The sequence below is a fragment of the Phascolarctos cinereus genome, unplaced genomic scaffold (assembly GCF_003287225.1).
Source record: "Phascolarctos cinereus isolate Bilbo 61053 unplaced genomic scaffold, phaCin_HiC Scaffold_726;HRSCAF=1367, whole genome shotgun sequence".
Taxonomy (NCBI): domain Eukaryota; kingdom Metazoa; phylum Chordata; class Mammalia; order Diprotodontia; family Phascolarctidae; genus Phascolarctos; species Phascolarctos cinereus.
The window spans coordinates 353,299,511-353,313,013 of record NW_027556098.1 but is presented as its reverse complement, the minus strand read 5'-3'; the positions used below and the strand labels follow the sequence as shown (position 1 = coordinate 353,313,013).

General features: G+C 40.9%; 1 protein-coding gene across 1 annotated transcript; it reads left to right on the top strand.

Moving 5' to 3' along the window:
- The first annotated feature begins 10,570 nt into the window (after positions 1-10,570).
- On the top strand, positions 10,571-11,527 carry LOC110200474 (olfactory receptor 52P1-like). Its single transcript, XM_020975839.1, has one exon. It carries the CDS (start codon positions 10,571-10,573, stop codon positions 11,525-11,527), a length of 957 nt encoding a protein of 318 aa, XP_020831498.1.
- The last annotated feature ends 1,976 nt before the right edge of the window (positions 11,528-13,503 follow it).

The following is a 13,503-nucleotide window of genomic DNA, read 5'->3' as shown; positions in this document are numbered from 1 at the left end:
GGGCAAATCACTTAGCCTGTTTGCCTTAATCCACTGGAGAAGGAAATGGCAAATCAGTCCAGGATCTTTTCCAAGAAAGTCCCATGGACAGTATGGTCCATGAGTTCATGAGGAATTGTACACAACAGAACAACAACAAATATATATGTATATGTGTGTGTGTGTGTGTGTGTGTGTGTGTGTGTATATATATATATACACACACACACACACACACACACACACACACACACACACACACATGTGTTCATACACATATGCATATACCATTTGGTTGTTCAGTCATTTGACTTGTGTCCAATACTTTGTGACCCCATTTTGGGGGTTTCCTTGGTAAAGATACAGGAATGGTTTGCCATTTCCTTTTCTAGCTAATTTTACATATGAGGAACTGAGGTAAACAGGGTTAGGTGACTTGTCCAGAGTCACACAGCGAGTAAGCATCTCAGGCCTGATTTAAACTCAGGTCCTCCTGACTCCAAGGCCTGGTTCTCAATCCACTGCCCTACCTAGCTGCCCCCTTTTCCACATGATAACCCTTAAATACTTGAAGATATATCCCTCTTCTCCATCAGTTCTTCCTTTTTCCTGCCAAACTGAAAGTCTACAGAGCTATTATGTTGACCTCATTGCTGTATGCCTGTGAAACCTAGGCAGTATACCAACACCATGCCAGGAAACTGAATCATTTCCATTTGAATTGTCTTAGGTAGATTCTGAAGATCACTTGGCAAGATAAGGTACCAGACCCTGAGGTTCTTTCTAGAGCTAAATTGTCAAGTATTCAAACTCTACTGCAGAGAGTGCAACTCTGTTGGGTTGGCTACATTTGTACACCAAAAGGATGTTTGCCTAAAAGACTATTTTATGGAGAACTGACACAAGGCAAGCACTCATATGGCGGTCAGAAGAAGCAATACAAGGATACTGTCAAAGTCTGTCTGATGAACTTTGGAATAGATTGCATGATATGTGGGATACTAGCAAAGGACCCCACATCATGGCATTCCCATATCAAAGAAGGCTTTGTTCTCTGTGAGAGAAGCAGAATTTGAGTAGCTCAAAAGAAATATGAGATGCACACATTTAGAGATGTCTCTACTCCAAATGTTCATGTGGACTATTTGTGCCTAACCTGTGGTACAGCTTTTTGAGACTGTATTCTTCTGATTAGCCACAGTCAGATATTCTGTACCTTGACTCTGACATGGCGAGGTCATTTTGGTCCTCTCTGAGAACAAAGGAAAACAACCAACCAGTCAACCAACTCAGATGCCATCTTCTGCATGGAACCTTTTCTGATCCCCCAACTTTTAATGCCCTCTCTCCCATAGCACCTTGGATTTAACTACTTTGTAAATATGAATATAGGTGTATATATGTAAATGTACATGTGTACTTGTATATGTAATGTACACATATGTGCATGTATTTATTAACTTTATTATGTATATATTTTACATGTATTCCCCCACCATTAGGATATAAACATATTGTGAATCATCTAATTATTTGCTCTTAAAACCCCAGAGCCTCAAATAGAGCCTTTTACATAGCAGGATTGTTAACGGATACTTGTTGACTGATTGAGAAGCTACACTCTTAAAGACCAAACATGTATCCATATCTATTTCTACTCCTTGAATATGCAACAACTTTTTATTTTAATTTTTCTTTTTTTTGTTGTTGCTTTTTTTTGTTTTTTAGTGAGGCAACTGGGGTTAAGTGACTTGCCCAGGGTCACACTCCTAGTAAGTGTCAAGTGTTTGGCCTGAGGCCGGATTTGAACTCAGGTCTTCCTGACTTCGGGCCGGTGCTCTATCCACTGCGCCACCTAGCTGCGCCTATTTTCATTTTTCTTATGCTATGATCCAAGTTTTCTAAAACTGTCAGCAAAAGTTAGGTAATACCAACTTTTGAAATTCTTTTTGTCTCCTCATCAAATTCCTTAAATACCCATCAGGCTAATCTTAGAGAGTTGGTGGTGGTCCTCCTCCCTATTTCATTAAGAAGGTACCCTATGTCATGCTAGAAGGGCAGGGGCAGCAGGGTGCCAGTCTCCCATATGTATTTATCTGTTCATCCAAGTTTCTCTGTCTTCTACATGGTCTTTCCCATACTTCAGCCACAAAAACCAACCACGAAGTCATTTTGATCTAATTCTCTCTTGACTAATGTCAAAATTCCTGGGCCAGGATTGACTCAGGTCCATCCAGTGTTTCAGTTATGAGACTGGAATACAGAAAATATTTGCAGACCCTGAAATCCAATGAAAATCAAATTCACTCAAGGCTTGTTGTTGTTCAGTCATTTTCAGTTGTGTCTGACTCTGTGACCTGATCTGAGATTTTTTTTTTTAGGATCTTTTTTTTTTTTTAAGGCAATTGGGGTTAAGTGACTTGCCCAGAGTCACACAGCTAGTAAGGGTCAAGTGTTTGGTCTGAGGCTGGATTTGAACTCAGGTCCTCCTGACTTCAGGGCCAGTGCTCTATTTATGGTGCCACCTAGCTGCCCAATCTGAGATTTTCTTGCCAAAGGTACTCGAGTAGTTTGTCATTTCATTCTCTAGCTTCTTTTATAGGTGAGGAACTGAGGTAAACAGGTTTAAGTGATGTACACAGGGTCACACAGCTAAAGTCTAAGGCCAGATTTGAACTCAGGCACATGAGTTCATGCCCAGCACTCTCTTCACTGATCCTAGAGGTGGTACAGAACTGCTGGAGTTTATTGAATGAGAGTTTGGAGGTGTGTGACATGGTAGACCTGTGCATTAGGAGGATCAATTTGACAGCTGAATGCCAGATGGATTGAAGTACAGAGATAAATGAGGCAAGGGAGACTAACTAGAAATGTATTGTAACAGTCCAGACATTAGATGACAAGAGTCTGTGCCAGAGTAGTGGCTGTATGAATAAATAGAAGGGGATAAATATAAAACATACTGTGAAGGTAGAGTGCAAGTGAGGAATTGAAGATGACATCAAGGTTCTGAGTCTGTGCGACAGGGAAGATGGTGGTGGCTTTGATAGTTAATGGGGAAGGTTAGAGATGGGGGGAGATTCATGAGGAAAGATAATGAATTCTGTTTTGGACACATTGAGTTAGAGGTGTCTATGGAAAATTCAGTTGAAGATGTCCAATTAGTAGTTGGTAAGGTGAGACTGGGATGTCAGGAGAGAGGGGTAGAGGGGTACTATAGAGGGATAAGAGAAGATAGCCTAGGATGGAGTCTTGGGGGACAAGTAGGTATGACCTGTACAAAGGTCAAGCAAAGGAAGCTGGGAAAGACTGAATGACTGGGATGTCTCTGCCTCTATTTTAACCTCTATCTCTCTTCTTCACCATATGCAGATGAATTCCTAGAATTCCAGGCTTTCCCCTCTGATGAATTCAAATTAATTAAACAAATATTTATTAAGTACTTATTCTTTTTGAGGCACTGAGTTAAGCACTGAGTATGTAGAATCTACCAAAGATTCCTGCCCAGACATATGGGCAGAAGGAACCACGTAAGTCTGAGGACTTTTGGTGCTTGAAGACTTTTCAAATCAAAAGTGGATGGCTCCATTTGTATGACTCAGATGAACAGGAAAGCCATCCTTCTTGGAGGTAGCAGAATAGATTAAGTGACCAAGGAGAGAGTCTTTTCCTGCCTAAAATCTAAATAGTGAAGAGAGAGGAAGCCCCTCTAGGGAGTCTATTCCCAGAATACCTTCCTACCTCTCTCCATTCTTTTCTTTTCACTATAAGACTGGTTGCAAAGGGATCATGGCAGTGCCCCCAGAGACTTTAGAATCTGCCTGCTGCCCTAGAAACATGAACCTTGAGGGAATAAACCTTATCATAAAGAAACTGTTGCAGCCAACCCAGCTCAGAGAGGTGCCTTTTGTTTGCTTAAGAATCAGCTCCTGTTCTATTTGGTGAGTAATTATTAAGGAGTGGACATCGAACTTATCTGGGTCTACACATTTCCAGATGAGAATACAATGGAATGACCAGGAGAAAAAGACACAGTTAAGGGGTGTGTCCAGTGAGTGGCCTGGAGAAATAACGTAAAAGTAAGAGTTCATGTCGGAGTCAAGGACTGGAATAGGACAGATTAGATGGCACTTTAGATATAGAAAGAGATATTAGAAACCATCTGTTCCAACCACTTCTTTTTATAATTGATAAAGCTGAGGCCTAGAAGAGAGAAATGTCTTGCTTAACTTTATATAAATAAATTAGGGGAAGCCCAGCAACAGAACTCATGTTTCTGGGCTCCAGTTCACAGCTCTTTCTCTTTTATTTAAGTTATTTTCCTCAAGTGAGGCTGGAGGAAGGCTCTAAGGTCAGGGGATCAGGTAGACAGCAGAACAAAAGCTGAGTCAGAGCTGACTCAGGAATTCAGTAGTGATTTAGAGGGATATGGGCACCGATGATTACGTTGTACCATTGATCACCTGTGCGAAGACCCACCAAAGGGGTGTTTGAGCTGGAGTGAAACAAGGAGTGAAGCCTCTGGCTTCATTACTTCAGCTGAAAGTGTGAGGGAAGGTGGTCCTAGGAAGTCGCCAGCAGGGACAGATGCAGCTCAGGATGTTTTATCATTATTATTATTACCGTTGTTATTTGTTGTTGCTATTATTATTAATAGCTGGCATTTATGTATTACATTTATAGCTAGTATTTATTTATTCCAAAGTGCGAATGTCCTTTTATCCTCACAATAACTCTGGGAGATAGGTGCCATTATTATTCCCATTTTTCAGATAAGAAAACTGAGGGAGACAGAGATTAAGTGACGTGCCTAGGAACATATAGCTACTAAGCACATGAGACTGGATTTGAAATTGGGTCTTTCTGCCCCTGGGTCCAGACTGTGCCACCTAGCTGCACAAAATAATTTTTATCTAAAAGGGGAGCATATAGAGATAGTGTAATATTTATGTCCTGTCCAGTGTGTATGTGTATGTGTATGTGTATGTGTATGTGTATGTGTATGTGTATGTGTATGTGTATGTGTATGTGTATGTGCATGTGCATGTGTATGTATATGTGTATGTGTATGTGTATGTGTATGTGTATGTGTGTATGTGTATGTGTATGTGTATGTGTGTGTTTGGGGAAAAGAGTATAAGAAAGAGTCACAGAGAAGTGATATGTCAGAAGAGAGATATGGGAAAGGACTGTGGTGAATATCATGTGCTATATAAAGAAAAGGCTGGGATGGCCATCATATGAAATTCAGTTAACAAACATTTACTGAGCATCCATTATGCAAAAAGCTCTACATTGGGCACTGTGTGATTTCCCGAGATGAATGAGTTATCGCCAAGGTTTTAAATTCTTATACAGCAATTAAAGCACAAATATGTTATCAGCTACATAATCCACTAGTTTCATAGCACCTCAAACAAGAGGAAAGATGGCTCATGGCACCATGGGAACAATTGTCCTGTGAATTGTCCAGATTATATAAATGCATGAGAATTTCAGTACAAGGAGAGAATTTACTTCTGGGGATGGGACTAGTCAGGGAAGGCTTTATGGATTAGGTAGAATTTAGGTTCTCCTTGAAGTGTGAGGGGGATAGAGAGAGGAGGAAAGTATATTTTGCTATTATGAGACTAACATGAACAAAAACACACGGAGAGGAAAATACATGATAGAAAAATTTAGAATTTGAAGAACTCTGACACATCAGAAAATTGCAATAATGTACTTTGAAGATTTACTTGAAAACAAAAAGTTTATATATAAGCAAAAATAAATACAATTTTGAATGTAAAAGAGAAAGGTAGAGTACAGACATACCTCAGAGACATTCAGATTAGATTCCAGAGCATCACAATAAAACAAGTTGCATGAATTTTTTGGTTTTCCCAGTATGTTTACACCATACTATATTATATCAAATGTGCAATATTTATGTCTAAAAAACCTATGTGGATACCTTTATTAAGAATACTTAAATGGTAAATAAGTCTGAGGCATCATCTGTCCCTTCAGGGAGTTTGTAATCTTTTTGCTGGTTGAGATTCTTTCTTCAGTGTTGATGGCTGCTGACTTATCAGGGTGGTGGCTGCTGAAAGATGGAGTGTCTGTGGCAACTTCTGAAAATAAGGCAGCTATTAAGTTTGCCACATGGATTGACCCTTCCTTTCACTTGAACATTAGAGACCATTGTAAGGTTACTAACTGGCCTAACTTCAACATTGTTGTGTCTCAGGGAATAGGGAGGTGTGAGGAAAGAGAGATAGAAGGGAATGGCTGGTCACACATTTATTAAGTTCTCTGTCTCATATGGGAGCAGTTTGCAGTGCCCCCAAACACTAACAGTAGTAGCATCAAAGATCACTGATTGTAGATCACAATAACAGATATAATAATAAAAAATTTGAATTATTGTGAGAATTAACACAATGCGACACAGTAACACAATGCGAGCACATGCTTTTGGAAAAATGGAGCTGATAGACTTGCTTGATGCATTATTGCCTCAACACCTCAATTTGTAAAAAATGCACTGTCTGTGAAGCTCAATAAAGTGAAATGCAATAAAATGAGGCGTGTCTGTAGTGGAAAGAGAAGTAGCAAAGAATCAGGAAAACTTAGGGTCAAGTCCCATCTCTGACACATACTAAGTGCGTGTGGCTCTAGGGAAGTCATTTAAAATCTTGGTGTTTCAGGTAATTATTCAATCATCTGTGTTGGTAGAGGATGTAGCTTCACCAGCGGATCCTTGATTAAAGAAATCAGGATCCAGTCCAAGAAAAATTACAAGATTGGGTTTATCTGGCTTGATATAAGTTCACATGAAAAAGAACTCAGGGCTTTAGTTTCCCATAAAGTCAGTAAGCAGCATAATATCACTTCTAATGGGGCAGCTAGGTGGTACAGAGGATAGACAGCCTGGCCTAGAGTCAGAAAGATTCATCTTCCTGAGTTCAAATTTGGCTTCAGGCACTCATTAGCTATGTGACCTTGTGCACGTAACTGAATTCTGTTTACCTCAGTTTCCTCATCTGTAAAATGTGCTAGAGAAGGAAATGGCAAACATCTTTAGTATTTCTGCCAAGAAAACGTCAAATGGGATCATGGAGAGTTGGGTAAAACTGAAAAATAAGAACAAAAAAATCACTTCTAATGGGTTGCAGTAATAGTATTGTGCCCAAAGTGAGGGATATATGGTCCTGCTTTTCTCCATCTTAATCAGGTTTTATCTGGAGCACTGGGTTCAGTTCCAGTTGTCAGACTTTAGGAGAGACCTTGATAAATTAGGGAATATACAAATAAGCAAGTCCAAGAGAGTTAAAGGTCTGGCAACTCTTCCATATGGGGAATGGCTGATGCAATTTGGAATGATTAATTTGGAGAAGAAAAGATGTAGGAGACACCATTCATTCATTAATTCATTCAACAATATTCCCTGAGTGGCTACTAAGTGCCACAGTCATGGGGGATACAATGGTGCAAAAGACATAGTCCCTGGTCTCAGAGTATTCCATCAAGAAGGGTGGAGGAAAACATAAACCGACAATGAAAAAAAGAGGTAATATGGTATGTTCTGAGATAGACAAGCTAAGTAGGATTTCAGAAGAAGGAGGTCTCTCTTCCATTTGGCAGTTGGTTAAGGATTGGAGATTAATCCTGGAAGATTTGAGTCAGAATATGGGATTTTAGGTGAGTACTAATAATTTTTTTTGTTGTTGTTTATCCTTCACTCTCAAAAAGGACCATGACATCAAGAAGGTGATGACATGACTTGCAAGTGAATTAGATTTAAGTGAGGGGGGCTGTGCTGAATCACCAGCCTCACTTTCTCCTCCAGAGCCATCTGGTCCGGCAGCAAGATATATGTCCAAGCCCACGTCTCACTTGGTTATTGTTTGGACTCTGATGGCTCAGAATGAGTATAAATGGCAATTGTTTCTCTCTTGACCAAAAATCCTGAGAGTCTTCCTCTTCCGGATTAACATTAAGTGTTGAATGTTAATGGCCGAAGTACTACTACTTTAGTGCTGGTGTTGGCCTGAATTTGTGACTCAAAAAGCTTAGCTCTTCCCTTATCTCATCCCTATTCTCGGATTCCAACCCAATGACTTCACCCTGGTGAGGGGCAATAGAGGAAGGATTATTTATCTTTATTAAATTTTATACTGTTAATTTTGACTCAACATCAAGATCTTCTTGAACTCAAATTCCAGTATATTAGCCACATATCCTCATCAGAGTAAGGAGAACAGAACAGAACAGAAGAGAGAGAAAGACAGAGACAGACTGAGAAAAATACAGATAGGGAGAGACTACGAGGAAGAAAGGGTGGTAGAGAGGAAGGAAGGCAGGAGACAGGGAGGGAGGGAGGGAAGGAGGGAGAGAGAGAAAGAGAGAGAGAGTAGACAAAAGAAGCCATCCTACTTATTCTGCATGGAAGGAGAGAGATAGAATAGATGACTAGTAGAAGAAAATATAATTTCTTTTTTTGGAAACTATAATTTCTTAAATATGGAAACTATACCATAGGGATTTTTTATGAGAGAGATACAAAATAACATGAACACATGTGAAACTATAACAGGACAGATAGAATACATGATAGAACTGATAGGTCAGAATTTGAGACCTCCTATTTTTATGATGGAGAAAGACCCCAAAAGGATAAGCGACTTATTTTAGGCTACTTGATGAGGCAAGACAGAATCAGGACTCTAGACCTCTACAGAAAACTTCATAACCTGTAAGCATCAAACTGTGAATGGATCATTTGCACATTCAGAGGGAATGAATGTGGTATAGTAGGAAGAGTAGTGGACTCAAGGTCAAGAAATATCTCAATTTTAATCCTACACCCAAAATTTTCTGGGTGTTTGAACATGCTCCCTTAACATTTCTGAGTATTAGTTTGCTCATCTATAAAAGAGGAAAAACAATACTTACATTATCTACCTCATAGGGTTGTTGGTGAGGATCAAATCAAATAAAGTACATGAATCACTTTAATGTGATTTATTATTATCATTTTCATCATTTCATTATTATATCATGTTCTCATCTAGGGGAAAACATGTTATGGTTTGGGGTATAGCGAATGGGGAAAGAACTCTGCTCTAGAAGTCAGTGGTACTGCTCCTAATCCTACCTTTGCTACTGCCATTAAATAGTTTTGAACAATCATTTGTCCTTTCTATATTTATTTCCCAACCATAAAAATAAGGGATTTTGAGTAATAACCTACCCATTTCACAGGGAATTATCGAGGTACATGCCTTTGAAAAAGGAAAAAAAAATCTTTACAAAACGGGAGCTGTAATTAGCACTACAGTTGGGCTGAGGTCAGGAGGTACATATCTGTGGATAGGGAGCATGGGACTATGTCTCATTGGGAAGAGTAATCTGAGAGAACCAGGGAAACCTTCAGACAAGCCAGATGAGCTCGGCTGAGCCTCCAGGGGTAGTATAGGAAAGGGCCTAACAAGGTGAGAGGTCATCTTGGTAAAGTCACCTTAGTGAATGACCTTTGATCAGAATTGGAGTAGACCAGTCAGTTTTTGGTCATGAGGATGCAGTTTAAACACTTGCACAATTGTTCTCTTATCCCTTGCTTCTTCCTCTCCTACAATATATTCTCTCCTTGGTGCTTCAGGCATGGGTAGGGGAGGAGTTTCATAAAAGCATTTGGAAAGGCTGAGAAATCCTAGCCAGAAGTATTTAAGATACTAGTATATTTCCCTTTCAAACTTAATCATATGTAATCTTACAGAAGCATCTTCTAGGCTTTGATGTCTCCTTCCTCCATTCATTGGACCCATTTTACCCCTTTTTTAGTTCCTTCCATCCCAAGGGAGTTTTTAGGAATGATATCTAGTATTGGGACTTTCTTAGAATAGACTAGAACTTTGGAATGTGGAGGTACAGCCTTGGACATAAACAGCATGTCACTAATTCCATGTGTGCCAGTATGTAAGGAGCATATACCTGGAATCTTGGGACCCCAGTAGGACACAAATTTGAGTTTGTAATATGGAATTTGGGATGTGAGGTATGAACTGAGCAGCCCAGCCATGCAAGGAGACCTCTACCATCAGTGATGCAGCAGAACCAGTGGCAGGTCCCACACAGGAAATGCATGGATGGCCCTTTTCTTTTCTGTTGAAATGACAGATTCACCTCTTCCTCTTCTCATTCCAGTAACTGCATGAGCTGGGTAAACACAGTGTCTACACACTGGCCTGCTGACCTCTCTGCTCCACAGTGAAAACAGAGATGCTGCCTGGGTCGGGGTGGGAGTGGGGGTTATCTTTTCAGAAGCAGTAGGTAGGCCTTAGGTGCCCAGTGGCTTTTTGCAGGCCAGCAGCAGATCTGAAGCCGCATCGCTAAACTGTTGCCTAATGTTGTCAGGCTTATTGTCCCCATGTGACCCAAATAAACAGATGATCATGTGAACCCCCCCCCCAAAAAGAATAGTAATCTGAGAGAGTTACTAGCCTTTAGCCCATTACATAAGTTCATTGTCATTGACTTCTCTGTCTCTTTTTTTTCAGGATGGATTCACTGTGAGTCACAGCTCATAATCTTTGGGGGTGCCACCATGGTGGGCAATGCCACAATCCCTATCTTCTCATCCTTTTTCTTGGTTGGTATTCCTGGTCTAGAAGTCTTTCACTGCTGGTTGAGCATCCCCGTTTGCTTTCTATATGCCCTGACTGTGACAGGGAATAGCCTCATTATCCTTGTGATAAGAGAAGAATCCAGCCTTCATCAGCCCATGTTCTTTTTCCTTTGCATGCTGGCCTTTAATGATATAGCCATTGCCTCAACCACAGCCCCCAGAATGCTTGACATCTTTTGGCTGGATGCTCGTGTCATTGGATTTGATGTCTGCCTGGCCCAAATGTACTTAATTCATACCTTTTCCATCATTGAATCAGCTCTTTTGGTAGTCATGGCCTTTGACCGCTATGTTGCCATCTGCTATCCACTTCATTATACTACCATCCTGACTACCCCATTGGTCATCAAGCTAGGGGTGATAAGTGTGGCCCGAGGTGCCATTATGGTTTTGCCCTGCCCATTGCTCATTAAGCGGCTGAGGTATTGTACCCAGAATGTTATACAGCATGCCTACTGTGAACACATGGCTGTGGTGAAGCTTGCCTGTAGCAACACCTATATAAATCGTAGCTATGGTATCTTTGTGGCCCTGTCAGTCATACTTCTGGACATTGGACTTATTTCTGTGTCCTATGTCAAGATCCTTCATGTTGTCTTCAGACTGTCCTCCAAAGATGCCCGCTCTAAGGCACTAGGCACTTGTGCTGCTCACATATGTACTATCCTCATCACCTATACACCTGCATTGTTTAGTTTCCTCACCCATCGCATTGGTAAGAGGGTTCCCCCATCCATTCACATCATCTTTGCCAGCATCTATCTCCTGGTGCCACCTGCAGTCAATCCAATGGTCTATGGTGTAAAGACCAAGCAGATTCGTGAACGAGTGGTCATACTCTTCTTCAGGAAAAAGGATAAAGTCTCCAAGCACTAGTATAGGCTTAAGCATGCCATTTCTTGGGATTGTAACCACTTTCCATGAGCAATCACTGGGATTGGACGGAGAGGAAAATGCAATTGATGCTCTGCCTACAGTTGGCCTGTCTGCAAACCTTGACACATTTTGTGTACACTCATGTCTCCCACAATAACTGCAGGGAGTGTGGTTAGAGTGTAATGAGTTAGTTCTGATACAGCTAACTGATTTGTCTCTGTCTTGAAGGTGTTCTTCATATATGCTTTGGCCTGATTTATGTACCTCCATGTATTGGTCAGAGTTTGGGGCTTGGGCCAAGCTGTTGTCTCTTCACTCTTTTTTTTTTCTCTAGGCATTTGGGGTTAAGTGACTTGCCAAGGGTCACCCAGCTAGTAAGTGTCAAGTGTTTAGTCTGAGGCCAGATTTGAACTCAGGTCCTCCTGACTTCAGGGTCAGTGCTCGATCCACTGCACCACCTAGTTACCCCAAGCTCTTGTGTCTTGCTTCTGATCTAGGAGAGATACTACCTGATGAAGAACATGAAAAGTCAATCCCAGACTTGTCTGCCACATCCCCAGGCTCTTTGAGGAATCTTGAATCAGTCCAGATGATTTGATTTTCCTTTTAATATCAGTTCAAAAAAATCTTGGGAGGGAGGAGTATGATTTCTTGGCGTCAAAATGAATAAGTTCCGTGTAAGTTATAAAGGTTACAAATTTGTTTTCAAGAAACCTTTGGAAAAGGGCAAAGCCAAGATGACAGAGTAAAAGCAGTGACTTGCTTGAGCTCTTCCCCGAACCCCTTCAAATACATGTATAAAATGACTTCTAAACAAATTCTAAAAAAGCAGAACCCACAAAAAGACAGAGTGAAACAAATTTCCAGCCCAAGACAACCTGGATGGTTGGAATAGAAATGTATATCGTGCCAGGCTAGGAGACAAATGCACTTTGGTATGGGTGGAGCAGGCCTCAGAGGACTGTATCATGGGCAGCTGTGGTGGATTCCAGAGTTCTCAACCTATGAACACTAAAGAAAACTTAGAAGGTCAGTAGGAAATGTCTGTGTCTGCAGTGAGAGAGAAGCATGGGTCCCAGCCCCATTCCCTGAGCTTGGCCTTGGGGCAATGACTGCCTCTTTAGCTTCTGGCATGGAGAATGAGGGGGAATTGAGTGGTTGATCAGAGGGAGATTACAGGGATCTCTCTGCTGGTGCGGGATTCTCTTGCTTTGCTGGTGCTTGGGTCTGGGTCACAGTTCTGGGTGGTGGGTGGTGGTCCTGGGGTGAGGAGGAGTTCTGGTGTGGTGGAGCTTGTAATGACTGTGAAGAGAAAATCCTCCTCACAGTTTGAAGACTGAAAAGAGTGCTTGTGGTCACTCATAGCCCACAGCACAGGCCAAAAAAGGAGTAAACTCTTCACCCTTGATCATAGCACCTTGGAAGAACTGAAAATTTTCAGGTCCCTAGAAGTATCTCTGAAAACTGCACAAAACCCCTGAAGCTTGGGACAGTATATTGTCCACACTGGAAGCAGACTCCTACTTTTACAAAGAGTTTATAACTCAAGTAATTGACTGAGGTCATGAGCAAGCAGCACAAAAAAATCAGACCATAGAATCTTTGGTAGCAAAGAAGATGAAAACATACAACCAGAAGTAGACAACACAGTCAAAGCTCCTACATCCAATGCCTCCAGGAAAAATATGATTTGGTCCCAGGCCACGGAAGAGCTCAAAAAGGATTTTGAGAAGTAAGTAAGAGAAGTAGAGGAAAAACTGAGAGTGATGCAAAAAAAAAATCATGAAAAGCAAGTCAACACTTGCTAAAGGAAACCCAAAAAATGTTGAAGAAAACAACACCTTAAAACATAACCCAACCCAAATGGCAAAAGGAGAATGCTTTCAAAAGCAAAATTGGTCAAATGGAAAAGGAAGTCTAAAAGGTTGCTAAAGAAAATACTTCCTTAAAAATTAGAATGGAGGAATTGGAAGCTA

What these genes read in the sequence shown, in the direction of transcription:
- LOC110200474 (XM_020975839.1), top strand. Translation starts at nt 10,571, where the DNA reads ATGGTGGGCAATGCCACAATCCCTATCTTCTCATCCTTTTTCTTGGTT.